Source organism: Stomoxys calcitrans, chromosome 3 (assembly GCF_963082655.1).
Source record: "Stomoxys calcitrans chromosome 3, idStoCalc2.1, whole genome shotgun sequence".
NCBI classification, from domain to species: Eukaryota; Metazoa; Arthropoda; class Insecta; order Diptera; family Muscidae; genus Stomoxys; species Stomoxys calcitrans.
Genome location: NC_081554.1, coordinates 123,485,822 through 123,498,442, shown reverse-complemented (window position 1 = coordinate 123,498,442; position 12,621 = coordinate 123,485,822). Strand labels below are relative to the sequence as shown.

Here is a 12,621-nt window from a genome sequence, read left to right as displayed (position 1 = left end):
GTGGTGTTTGGTTCAAATCGGTCCACGTTTTGATATAGCTGCCATATAAACCGATCTTGGGTCTTGACTTCTTGAGAGGGCGCAATTATTATCCGAATGAACTGAAATATTACACAATGACTTCTGCAATGCTCAGCATTCATTTATGGCTCCAATTAGACCATAACTTGATGTAGCTCCAATAGCATAACAGTTATTATTCAATATTCTTTGTTTGCCTAAAAAGTGATGCCGCGCATAGAACTCGACAAATGCGAAACATGGTATATAAGATTCGGCCCGGCCGAACTTAGCACGCTCTTATTTGTTTAAACTCTGGCGGTTGACCTATTTGGTCTTATGCATTATATTGGAAATCATGCACAAATCGATGAATGTTTAAGTGTAGGCCCCATATAAGGTTCCATTTCACAAGGAGTGATTTTTACATTGAGTTCAATAAAGTCTAGACGCATTTTAGAGTAGATAGAATGCAAAGAATTGAGGAATATTTTATGCATCGTTGGAAAGGCTTGAAATTTCCTTTTAAATGAGGCATATTTCGAGTGAAATTTGAGTTAAATTTGCAGTATGTAGCTTAAAAATTGACGGAGTTATTCAAAAAAAAAACCGCGTCACACAGTACACGATGGCATATTACATAATGCAAACTTTCTCTTATAGATCTCAACAAGTCGGTTGAGTAGTAGATCAAAAGTTTTGGCCCCCAGAAAGTTTAGAAAGTCAAAAGTATCAAAAGTGGTCTACTTTTGATGCTCTATATCTCACCCTGTATTAAAGATATGGGCCTACAGCACCAAAATGAAAATTTGCCCATGAACATTAAGGAACAGGGCAAACTTCTCTCTCATCAATGTGTGCTGTCCGATTCAAGTTTAAGCTTAATGATAATAGGCCGCCTTTTTATAGCCGAGTCCGAACGGAGTGCCGCAGTGCGACACCTCTTTGGGGAGAAGTTTTTACATGGCTGCCAAACCATTTTTTCAAATGGCATTGTATCTCACAAATGTAGCCAGCTTCAGGAGAGGATAACCACTGCTGAAATTTTCTCTTTATGTTCTTGCCGGGATCCGAACTTAGGAGTTCAGCGTCATTGGCGTTCATGTTAACCTCTTCGCTATGATGGCCTCCGGACCTACAGCAGAGTCCTTCTTTACAAATGTCTGGAACATTTTGTACCGCTAAGATGAACAGATAAAAAGTTTTAGACTCATTTTCAATTTTGTTGCCGTTTGGCCGTTTGCGACGGGACTTAGTTCCTGTTGAATGGACTGACCTTCCAGCCACATCGTTTGTTGTTGAATAGACTTATCCCAACAATTTTGAATTTATATTAAGATCTCAATGAAGTATTTGAACTATGATTAATCGTAAGAAACCGTTAATGAGTAATAGATTAGTATGTTCCAATGTAATGGATTAAAAGATAGATTGGAATTGATTAAATAAGAAACCGGTACTAGTAATGATGAGTGGCAACACTTCTTTGGAATATGGAGGTAGCCTGCGAGCTACGAGCCGAGTTTCTTTCTTCTTTGGTTAGCAACCGTCATCGACTAGACATCTCACAAGAAAATAAAACCGCTCATGAAGAAGAATTCTACATTTTGTTGTTTTGTTTCCACTACTACCCAGCGTCTGTAAGTATACCGGAACGGGAATAGTTTCAAGAAGTGAACCTGAGTTTCACCAAATCCAATTCACATCAACGGAACCTGAGTTCTCAATTATATTCAACAAGCATCGTTTAAGAGCCTTAGTTCAAAACAGTATAAGATTAAATATGGCCCTTCGACCCTACCTTGGCCATCCTCTTTAAAAATACAGTCCACAAGCAAAAAACATTGGTGCAATAAATCTCCAATTTGTCAAAAGCTCGAAGTAATCGTTCACATCTTATTTCTGGTGGCACCACCTTTTTCACTATTGTAAATGGTTACTCTGTTTCTCAACATGTCAATGTTGGTACCTACGGTTGTATGAGTATAGCAATAATTAGGAAAAAAGCAAAAAAGACCCAACAACGTTCGCCGCGTGGTTTTAATTTGCTTGGAATTGCTTAAATCGTGTCTAGTGACGGGAAAATAGTGGAAACAGTCACCATCCCGCAAACGCACAAAAATTCTCTCGTGGTATTGGTTTTGGCTCTTATGCATGGTTATATTTATTTGCTTTGATTGTTTGCAACAGCATAATTGCCAGAAGGAAAAAGCAATTCGACAAAATAATTCGTACAGAAAGGGGAAAGTTTGTAAACGTATCCGTATATTGATTGTACGAGAAAACTGGCGGAAAACGCATTTTGCCTTTTTTGTATTAGTATTATGTCCCATACTAAGTTTACCAATTTCAGGTTATGGTGAAGAAAACGTGACCATAAGTACCGTGCAAGGAAATTTTCTGCTTAACGTGCTTCACAACACCTTATCCGTATTCGGAGGCTTATTGCTAGTGCTCCCCGCACCTCATTACAAAAGCGCGGTCATAGCGCGCCCTTCTTCAGATATTCGTTGATTTTCAGTACTACCCACCAATCGACACTGGGAAAACTCGCGGACAAATACGAGGTTAATAGGTGCCTCAACGCTTGCAGCCTACTCAAACACGGAAAGTCAACACTAACTCAAAGGGTACTCTGACTGCAGGAAAATTGATGTCAACAGAACTAAGAAAAATTAAACTTGCCCTTGGAAAGAAGCTATCAACGCAACAGTATCCTCCGGCCACACAAACCCGACAGTATTGGTAGCCAGCTCCCTCTACTAAGAGCGTTGTACACATTTAATTCACCATCCAGTGACTGAAAGATAGTTCTGTGGATTCTCATTTAAAACCGTGTCACCATACTGAGGGACGTGTTCTTATCTGTGAAGCTAGCGACAACCGAAGCTCCTGTCATTATAGTCATTCCCTCACATGAAGCCAGCATTCACCGCCAATCTGAGGCGAGAAGCTATCTCAACTGCCAAGCCTACTTTCGTCGCATAGTTCGCCTCATCTTTATATACAGAAACAAATTTTCACCTGCGACATCTATCGGTGGCTAGCAACCTAGTGAACCAACTCGAATCGCCTTAGCTACACATTTCTCATTCACCGTGAAAGTTGACACCAATCACGCCTTTGATGACAAACCATCTCCACCTAATTTGATCGCATGGTGTGCTCCATCAGTATCTACCAGAAATAACGCATCCACCACGAGCGTTTTTTCATTACTTTGAATCAATCGGAATGCACATCTGCCATTCACCGTGAAGCTGACACCAGAGTCCACAAGTGCCGTCTCACACGTGTTTGCGGCGAGAAGCCACCATCTCATCAGCTAAGCCTACTTTCATCGCGTAGTTTGGCACATCGCTATCTACAAGAAATCGCTCGGTTACCAGCGACATCTTCCAGTGCCCAGCGGAGATCGTGAATACCACCAACTAATTCTTTGCTACATATATCGGAGAATTTCACCGCACGAGACCGGGTAACTCCACCCAACGAAATAATGTAAGTCACATTTTTTGTTTTTCTTTATTATTCCATTGTGTTCCACATTAACACTCACGGTGGTCAATACAAGCCACAATTAATACTGTCACGTTTTCGGTCAAGCGCCCTAAGCTATGCTACGAATTTGAGAACCATCAAATTGAGATTCCTATTTCGCGAATCAAATATTGGTCCCGGCGACATATCTGACACATTTAAGACTAGTGCCGCCTTACTTATGTTATCTCTGAAAAAAAAAAAAAAAAACTATTTTGGAATATGATCTAATGTAGATTACATTACCTATGCCCGACATAGAGCATATGTTGAGCCATTGGATACACTTCTTATTGCGAAAAGTCGTCGCAATCCCAATTAGACGATATTCAGAGGAAAAATGAGGTGAAATATTGATCTCAAACCTATTTTTTTTTGCCATTCACCAAGTTTCCCCTACATGTATACATACATATATCTCTATATGGTTTATCTCTACACGAATTTATTAGATTGTTTCATCAACAATGAAGGTTATAAACATTGTATATTGAAACAAATTGACTCATATTTAAAATACTCGTTATACCAAAGTTTACCTATACATATATCACTATATAATTTCTCTTCACATATATCTCTATATGATTACCTCTACAAGAATTTATACGTTTCATCAAGAATGAAAGTAATAAACATTCTACAAATAAAGCAAATTAGATCGATGTTTGAAATATAAGAAACTCGTTTTTTTTAACTGTTTGCCACTACTTGGATTTGCATTATCATTCCACTTTCGTGCCTTTGGGATATCTTGTGCGGTCAATTTGGGGAAACGAACAAAGGACTGAGGCTTTAGTCCGATTGGGAAGTCACCAAGGAGGATTTGTCTACATTAATCGTAATTTACTCACACTCGATTTCGTTTATTTTTCTATCTTTCTTCCTCGCGCTGAGGATTTCTCTAGATGTAACATACCTTTATCTGTCGGTACAGAGTTGGCATCCCCCGATTATAAGGTAACCCTACCTATGATTTATGTCGAACAGGCCAGGGTTAGAATTGGCTTTTCTACGAACTTCTGAGTTGGACATTGTATATATTATCACACCGTGATATTTACTGGATTGTTGATCGCTTTTGAAGATCATAACCCCTGGTTAGGCCCAGAGTTGTATTGACTGTTTGTGTCGTCCTCAGCGGATCGAGGCAAGACATCAGGAAGCTGCGTGTAGGCCCTCGACGCTCCAGGCGACTTGTTAAGGTTAATTTTTTCCCCCTTTCATAGCACACGACTTTAGGTCCCTATCCCTTGTACACTTTTTTCGACTCCTCTGCGCAGTATCAGGACACGGGATTTGTTCTCTATTTTATCATCAAGGCAATAAGAGGTGCTCCTGGATCTGGGATTGGTTTGGTGCTTTTTTACGTCTTTGAGATCTGAAATGGCGAATTTGCAGGGTGATTTTATATTCGACTCTGATGATCTGGTCATGTATTGTGCGGATTTCGATAATACACCGGATGCGGACCACACGGATACATCCTTGATAGTTGCGTTGCAGGATTTACAGGAACGATGGGCGAATGTTCAGGCGTCTTATAGAAGGATTTTCACGACGAAGGACGAGAAGTTGTCCGATGAATTCCAGGCCTCGGCTAAGGAGAAGTACAGGGTCTGCACATCCAGTTTTCACTCATGCAAGGCCAAAATGATGGACCTACAGAGAATCTTTTTACCAATTCCGGCTGAATCGCGTGCTCGGATACCCTCTAAGGATTCTGAATCCCCCTCGGGATTCAGCTGTATCAAGGTCCCACCTTGTGATACTCAGGATTTCCAAGGCGGGTATGAGGAATGGCCCTCATTCCGTGACATATTTACCGCTGTATACATTAACCACCCCAGACTATCTCCTGTCCAGAAGCTTTATCATCTTCGTCTGAAGGTGAAAGGTCCGGCTGCAGGAATCGTCAGGAAGTATCAATTGTGTGACGAGAATTTTGAGCTGGCATGGGAGGCATTGCGTTCCAGGTACGAGAACAAGAGGGTGCTTGTCGACAACCAGCTAAGGGTTCTTTTGAATTTGAAGGTTATATCGATCGAAAGTAGCGAGGCTCTACAGAGGATTCAGAGTAACATTAATGATTGTTTGGCCGCTCTTAGAACTCATGACATTCCGACTAGGGACTGGGATCCGATATTGGTGTATTTATGCTCAAGTAGATTGCCGCATGAGACTTTGTCGCTATGGGAACAGTCCCTTCATTCCCACCGGGAGTTGCCGACTTGGTCTCAAATGGATAGATTTCTTTCCAATAGGTACGAGGTTGTCGAGAGACTGGACGGCATTCATGGTCCCAGGTCCTCGCCTAAAAAACCTTCGGAAGTGAACACATTTAAGACCGAAGGCACCCCGCAATCCCGATGTAAACTCTGTGAATTGAATCATCCCTTAAGGGATTGCTCTAGATTCAGGGAACTGAATCCCACTTCCCGCAATCAGTTCGTGACCCAGAATAATATTTGCCTCAATTGCCTTTCGTATAAACATATCAGGAGAGATTGCAGGAGCAAGTTTGTGTGCCTCGAGTGTAAGAGGAATCACCATACGTTACTACATTTTCCTAGACATAGATCGCAGGGTGACATGAATACGGGGGAGGCTGAGGTTCAGTCAACCGGTTCCAACTTTACAACGACATCGACTGACACCAGTCTCACTGAAGCACCTATTTCTGAGGTCGCTCACGATGCCGATACGTCTCCTGTGGTGCGGACATCGGCCCATTTTTCTTCTCCTGAGAACGCGTCTTCAGATGATAATACTTTATTGCCCACGGCAATCGTTACCATCAGACATAGAGGCGATACCTTTAAGGCCCGAGCATTTTTTTTTTTTCCCAACGGAGAATAGGAATTTTGAAATCCGCGGCGTTGGCGGCCTAGTTGTGGCAAATTCTAGTCATATTTGCTCGATTTCCCTTTTCTCAGAATCCCACAACGTCGCAATAGATACTCAAGCTATTGTGGTTCCGAAGATTACCCGTCTCCTACCCAATTTCTTCATTCCTGCAGAGAAGATTAGGGCTACCGATTTCCAAGACCTGGACTTGGCGGACCCTCAATTCCACCTCCCAGGCCAGGTCGACTTACTCTTGGGTAGTAACATTCTACCTGATATCCTTCTCCATGGTGTTAGGAAGATCTGTGAGACTCTGTTGATACAATCTACCATATTCGGCTGGGTGGTTAGCGGACCGGTACCTGCACAGTCTGTCGCATCTTTTTCCATTCAGGCCACTGACGTGACTGATGATACGATTGGCCGCCAACTGCGCCTATTTTGGGAACAGGAGGAAGTTCCAGGCAGACGCGCTCCTTCGACTGCTGACGAGTTCTGCGAGTCTCTCTACCTTAATACTACGGTGCGGAATGCGGAGGGGCGTTACGTCGTACGACTTCCATTTAAGGAAGGATATCAGGGCCAGTCGCCTCTTGGACACTCGAGAACACAGGCTTTGTTGCAATATGCAAGAATGGAACAATCCCTTCGGACGAGACCACGACTGAGTGAGACGTACCATGGAGTTTTGGGGGAGTATTTGGATCTTGACCAGATGAAGCCCGTGACGTCGAAGGAAACGCCTCTTAATGGCTCCTTCGGATCATTCTATCTTCCCCACCACGCGGTGATTAAACCACAGAGTACCAGTACAAAGGTGCGCGTGGTTTTTAACGCTTCGAAGCGCTCTTCCTCCGGGATTTCACTCAACGACGTATTGCATGTGGGCCCCACACTTCAATCGGATCTCATGACCCTGATCTTGAGATGGCGACTTTTTGAGTATGTTTTCAACGGCGACATAGAGAAGATGTATCGTCAGATACTTGTTCATGAGGATGACATGGATTTTCAGCGGATACTCTTTCGTCCTTCTCCTACCAGTTCTATCCGGGACTATGCCTTGAAGACAGTTACCTTCGGAGTGAACTGTGCCCCGTATTTGGCCATACGGACTTTGAATCAACTGGCTCAAGATTTGGGGGACTCCTATCCCCAAGCGGCCCAGATTGTTAGAAAGGATATGTACGTTGACGATGTGCTCTCGGGAGCTCACGACTCCACATCGGCAATCGAATCGTTGACACAGCTGATTGAGTTATTGAACTCGGCAGGGTTTCAACTCAGGAAGATTACTTCGAATTGCTCGGAGATTCTCAACTCAGTTCCTGAGGATAGGGTCTTGGACTCGAAGTTTCTCAAGTTTTACGAGACCAGTGGTACGAAGACGCTGGGCGTACAATGGAACGCACTTGAGGACGGCTTCTCTTATAGAATTGATCCTCCTGGACATTCACTCTCGATTACGAAACGCCAAATCTTGTCGGCGGTGGCTAAGTTATTTGATCCAGCAGGATGGATATCCCCAATTATCATCCAGGCAAAGATAATATTACAACAGTTATGGTTAGAGGGCACCGGATGGGATGAGAATGTTAAACCAGGTACCCTGCTGAAGTGGAATCAGTTCGTAGAATCGCTCCATTATACGTCTCAGATCAAAATTCCTCGATGGGTGAATTTTGCTCCACTGTATAAGACTCAACTTCATGGATTCTGTGACGCCTCCGAGAAGGCATATTGTGCTGTTGTTTATATACGAATAGATTCAGGCGATTCCGTGCGGACCCACCTCTTGGTGTCCAAGACCAAAGTAGCCCCAATCGACCCCCTGAGTTTACCCCGCTTAGAACTTTGTGGCGCAGTGTTACTATCCCAATTAATCAAACATGTTGTCAATGATCTGCCCCTTCATAATTTTGGACTTTATTTCTGGTGCGACTCATCCATTACGTTAGGTTGGCTGGGGAAACCTCCACATACATGGAAGACCTTTGTGGCAAATCGAGTTGCGAAGATCATTCGGAACGTAGGGAATTCTGCATGGCGCCATGTCAGGTCTAGTGAGAACCCTGCCGATCTAGGATCTCGTGGTTGCTCACCACCAGATCTCAGGGACAATTCCCTTTGGTGGCATGGGCCCAAATGGCTTGGGGACCCGGAAGAGGAATGGCTATGGCTCGTCTATTCCGCTGGAAGATCCACCGGAAGCGAGAAGGTTAGACTGCTTTCACATTGTTGGTGATGCTGAGGATCTGCTGAGGAGGTTTTCACGTTGGGACAGGGCTATTAGGATAATCGCATATGTTCTACGGTTCTCCAGGGCATGCAGAACGGGGGAACGTTTCGCAGCCGTGGAAATCTCATGTAAGGAGTTCGCAGATGTAAAAAAAACGTCTTATTCGAATGACGCAGCGAAACTACTATTCTCGCGAATACCAGATGTTGAACGAAACACTAAAGGTTCATAGGAAGAGCTCCCTCTATCCTCTTCATCCCTATATTGATGATGAGGGGATAATGCGCGTGAATGGAAGAATAGCTAATTCTCACCTCTCGTTTAGCGAACGCCACCCCATCATTCTACCAGTCGGCTCTGACTATTGCAGACTGTATGTATCCTATATACACATCGTTTTACTGCATGCAGGGAATAGCCTTATGATGAGGACAATTCGTGAAGAGTATTATGTCTCTAGATTGAGATCTACAATTAAGAAATGTATTCGTCTTTGCAAGACGTGTGTTATTTATAAACGAAACGTTCAATCTCAATTGATGGCCGCTCTTCCCATGGAGCGTAGCTCATTCTCTCCTCCATTTTCCTTTACCGGCTTAGACTTTGCAGGTCCCTTTTCTGTTAAATCTTCCAACTTGAGACAGGCTATTTATCAGAAAGGCTACGTGTGCCTCTTTGTATGTTTTAGCACGAAGGCGATCCACTTGGAACTATGCTCAAGTCTCTCCTCCGAATCCTTTTTGGCGGCATTCACCCGCTTCGTTGGACGACGAGGTCTTCCAAAGAAAGTAATGTCCGACAATGGGACTAATTTCGTCGGAGCGGAAAGGAAACTTCATCAGAAAGGCTACGTGTGCCTCTTTGTATGTTTTAGCACGAAGGCGATCCACTTGGAACTATGCTCAAGTCTCTCCTCCGAATCCTTTTTGGCGGCATTCACCCGCTTCGTTGGACGACGAGGTCTTCCAAAGAAAGTAATGTCCGACAATGGGACTAATTTCGTCGGAGCGGAAAGGAAATTACGATACGATTTCCATCGGTTTTTGAATACAATTCCCAAGGATTTAATAGAGAAATACGCAGCCCACGGATTTCAATGGTCTTTCATTCCCCCGAACGCGCCCCACATGGGGGGCCTGTGGGAAGCAGGTGTAAAGTCCTTCAAACTACATTTTCGCAAAGTAGCTCAAAGTCATAAATACACGTTCGAGGAATTCTCGACGCTTCTTGTGAGAATTGAAGCGGTGCTTAACTCCCGACCTTTGTCCCCAATGACCGATGATCCCCTTGACGTCTTGGCCTTGACTCCAGGTCATTTTCTACGAGGATCACCTTTAGTTGCCGCGCCAGAGAGTGTTTCTGACGGAATTACGTATTCAGATCGATGGGAGAGACTCAAAGCCCAACAACATGAGTTTGCCCAACGGTGGAAGACCGAGTACTTGCAGGAACTGCAGCGCCGTTATAAATGGCAAACTCCTCAGGATAACCTTCAACCTAATCAACTTGTTGTTATCAAGGATGATCAATTACCCCCATGTGAATGGAGACTTGGCCGGATAAAGGCCGTACATTGTGGGAGTGATGGATTGGTTCGAGTGGTGGATGTTCGTACAGCAAACGGGACCATCACAAGAGATATTACGAAAATATGTCCTTTATTGTCCGAAGCCCAGACCGGGACCCAGAAACCTTTGTCTCAGGACTAAAAGTTAATATTCTCCACTACTGTCTGCCCTTCGGGGACTAAACGATATAATAAGTATTAATCCACAAAAGAAAGCAATATTTCAATTTATTTACATTCACAGGGCTCCCAGAAATCCTGAAATCCATAGCTGTCTAATTTGCGACCGTTTTCATCCGTTACGTTTTTGCCGCCAGTTCCTCGAAATGGACATAGGGGCTCGTCGACGAGCAGTCCGCGAACATGGCTACTGTTTTAATTGTCTCGCCAGATCTCATCGCACGTACGAGTGTACCTCCGACGATGTGTGCAAAATATGCCGACAGGAACACCACTCCCTCCTGCATCTTTACCCGATGATGCGAATTAGCCGAGACGAGTTGGAACGATCCCGAGCTAGGCAAAGAGTGGAACGAGCACCAGTAAATGATGCTCATGCTCATAATCGACAGAGACACCGAGATGAAGACCCCAATAGACTGGAAGCGAGACGACAATTTGATGAAGAGAGGCGTAGAGCGAGAAGACTTATCGTCCGAGCACCGATGGGCAGAAACAATGTCGAAGGTCTCAGATCATCTGTACCTCGGTACATGATTCAATTGGCCATAAGAACCCTAAAACGAGTGACCGAAGCTCTGGACACCTGAATAATTGGCCTTTCTGCCCAAGGCGGGGAGCATGTTGAATGGACTGACCTTCCAGCCACATCGTTTGTTGTTGAATAGACTTATCCCAACAATTTTGAATTTATATTAAGATCTCAATGAAGTATTTGAACTATGATTAATCGTAAGAAACCGTTAATGAGTAATAGATTAGTATGTTCCAATGTAATGGATTAAAAGATAGATTGGAATTGATTAAATAAGAAACCGGTACTAGTAATGATGAGTGGCAACACTTCTTTGGAATATGGAGGTAGCCTGCGAGCTACGAGCCGAGTTTCTTTCTTCTTTGGTTAGCAACCGTCATCGACTAGACATCTCACAAGAAAATAAAACCGCTCATGAAGAAGAATTCTACATTTTGTTGTTTTGTTTCCACTACTACCCAGCGTCTGTAAGTATACCGGAACGGGAATAGTTTCAAGAAGTGAACCTGAGTTTCACCAAATCCAATTCACATCAACGGAACCTGAGTTCTCAATTATATTCAACAAGCATCGTTTAAGAGCCTTAGTTCAAAACAGTATAAGATTAAATAAAAGTTTATCATCTGAAGACGCGTTCTCAGGAGAAGAAAAATGGGCCGATGTCCGCACCACAGGAGACGTATCGGCATCGTGAGCGACCTCAGAAATAGGTGCTTCAGTGAGACTGGTGTCAGTCGATGTCGTTGTAAAGTTGGAACCGGTTGACTGAACCTCAGCCTCCCCCGTATTCATGTCACCCTGCGATCTATGTCTAGGAAAATGTAGTAACGTATGGTGATTCCTCTTACACTCGAGGCACACAAACTTGCTCCTGCAATCTCTCCTGATATGTTTATACGAAAGGCAATTGAGGCAAATATTATTCTGGGTCACGAACTGATTGCGGGAAGTGGGATTCAGTTCCCTGAATCTAGAGCAATCCCTTAAGGGATGATTCAATTCACAGAGTTTACATCGGGATTACGGGGTGCCTTCGGTCTTAAATGTGTTCACTTCCGAAGGTTTTTTAGGCGAGGACCTGGGACCATGAATGCCGTCCAGTCTCTCCACAGCCTCGTACCTATTGGAAAGAAATCTATCCATTTGAGACCAAGTCGGCAATTCCCGGTGGGAATGAAGGGACTGTTCCCATAGCGACAAAGTCTCATGCGGCAATCTACTTGAGCATAAATACACCAATATCGGATCCCAGTCCCTAGTCGGAATGTCATGAGTTCTAAGAGCGGCCAAACAATCATTAATGTTACTCTGAATCCTCTGTAGAGCCTCGCTACTTTCGATCGATATAACCTTCAAATTCAAAAGAACCCTTAGCTGGTTGTCGACAAGCACCCTCTTGTTCTCGTACCTGGAACGCAATGCCTCCCATGCCAGCTCAAAATTCTCGTCACACAATTGATACTTCCTGACGATTCCTGCAGCCGGACCTTTCACCTTCAGACGAAGATGATAAAGCTTCTGGACAGGAGATAGTCTGGGGTGGTTAATGTATACAGCGGTAAATATGTCACGGAATGAGGGCCATTCCTCATACCCGCCTTGGAAATCCTGAGTATCACAAGGTGGGACCTTGATACAGCTGAATCCCGAGGGGGATTCAGAATCCTTAGAGGGTATCCGAGCACGCGATTCAGCCGGAATTGGTAAAAAGAT

The 12,621-nt window shown here is 43.9% G+C and overlaps 1 protein-coding gene across 2 annotated transcripts; it reads left to right on the top strand.

Moving 5' to 3' along the window:
* Positions 1–2,015: 2,015 nt before the first annotated feature.
* Positions 2,016–11,338, top strand: LOC131996371 (uncharacterized). Of its 2 annotated transcripts, none has more exons than XR_009397820.1 (3): positions 2,016–2,274; positions 2,354–3,501; positions 10,438–11,338. XR_009397820.1 is itself a non-coding variant. In XM_059365989.1 (3 exons), coding segments are annotated over exons 2-3 (528 nt in total). In that variant the 5' UTR covers positions 2,016–2,132; positions 2,354–3,499; the 3' UTR covers positions 10,964–11,338. The 2 variants fall into 2 exon arrangements, 1 of the variants encoding a protein (XP_059221972.1); XM_059365989.1 differs by having other exon boundaries at positions 2,016–2,132.
* Positions 11,339–12,621: the final 1,283 nt, after the last annotated feature.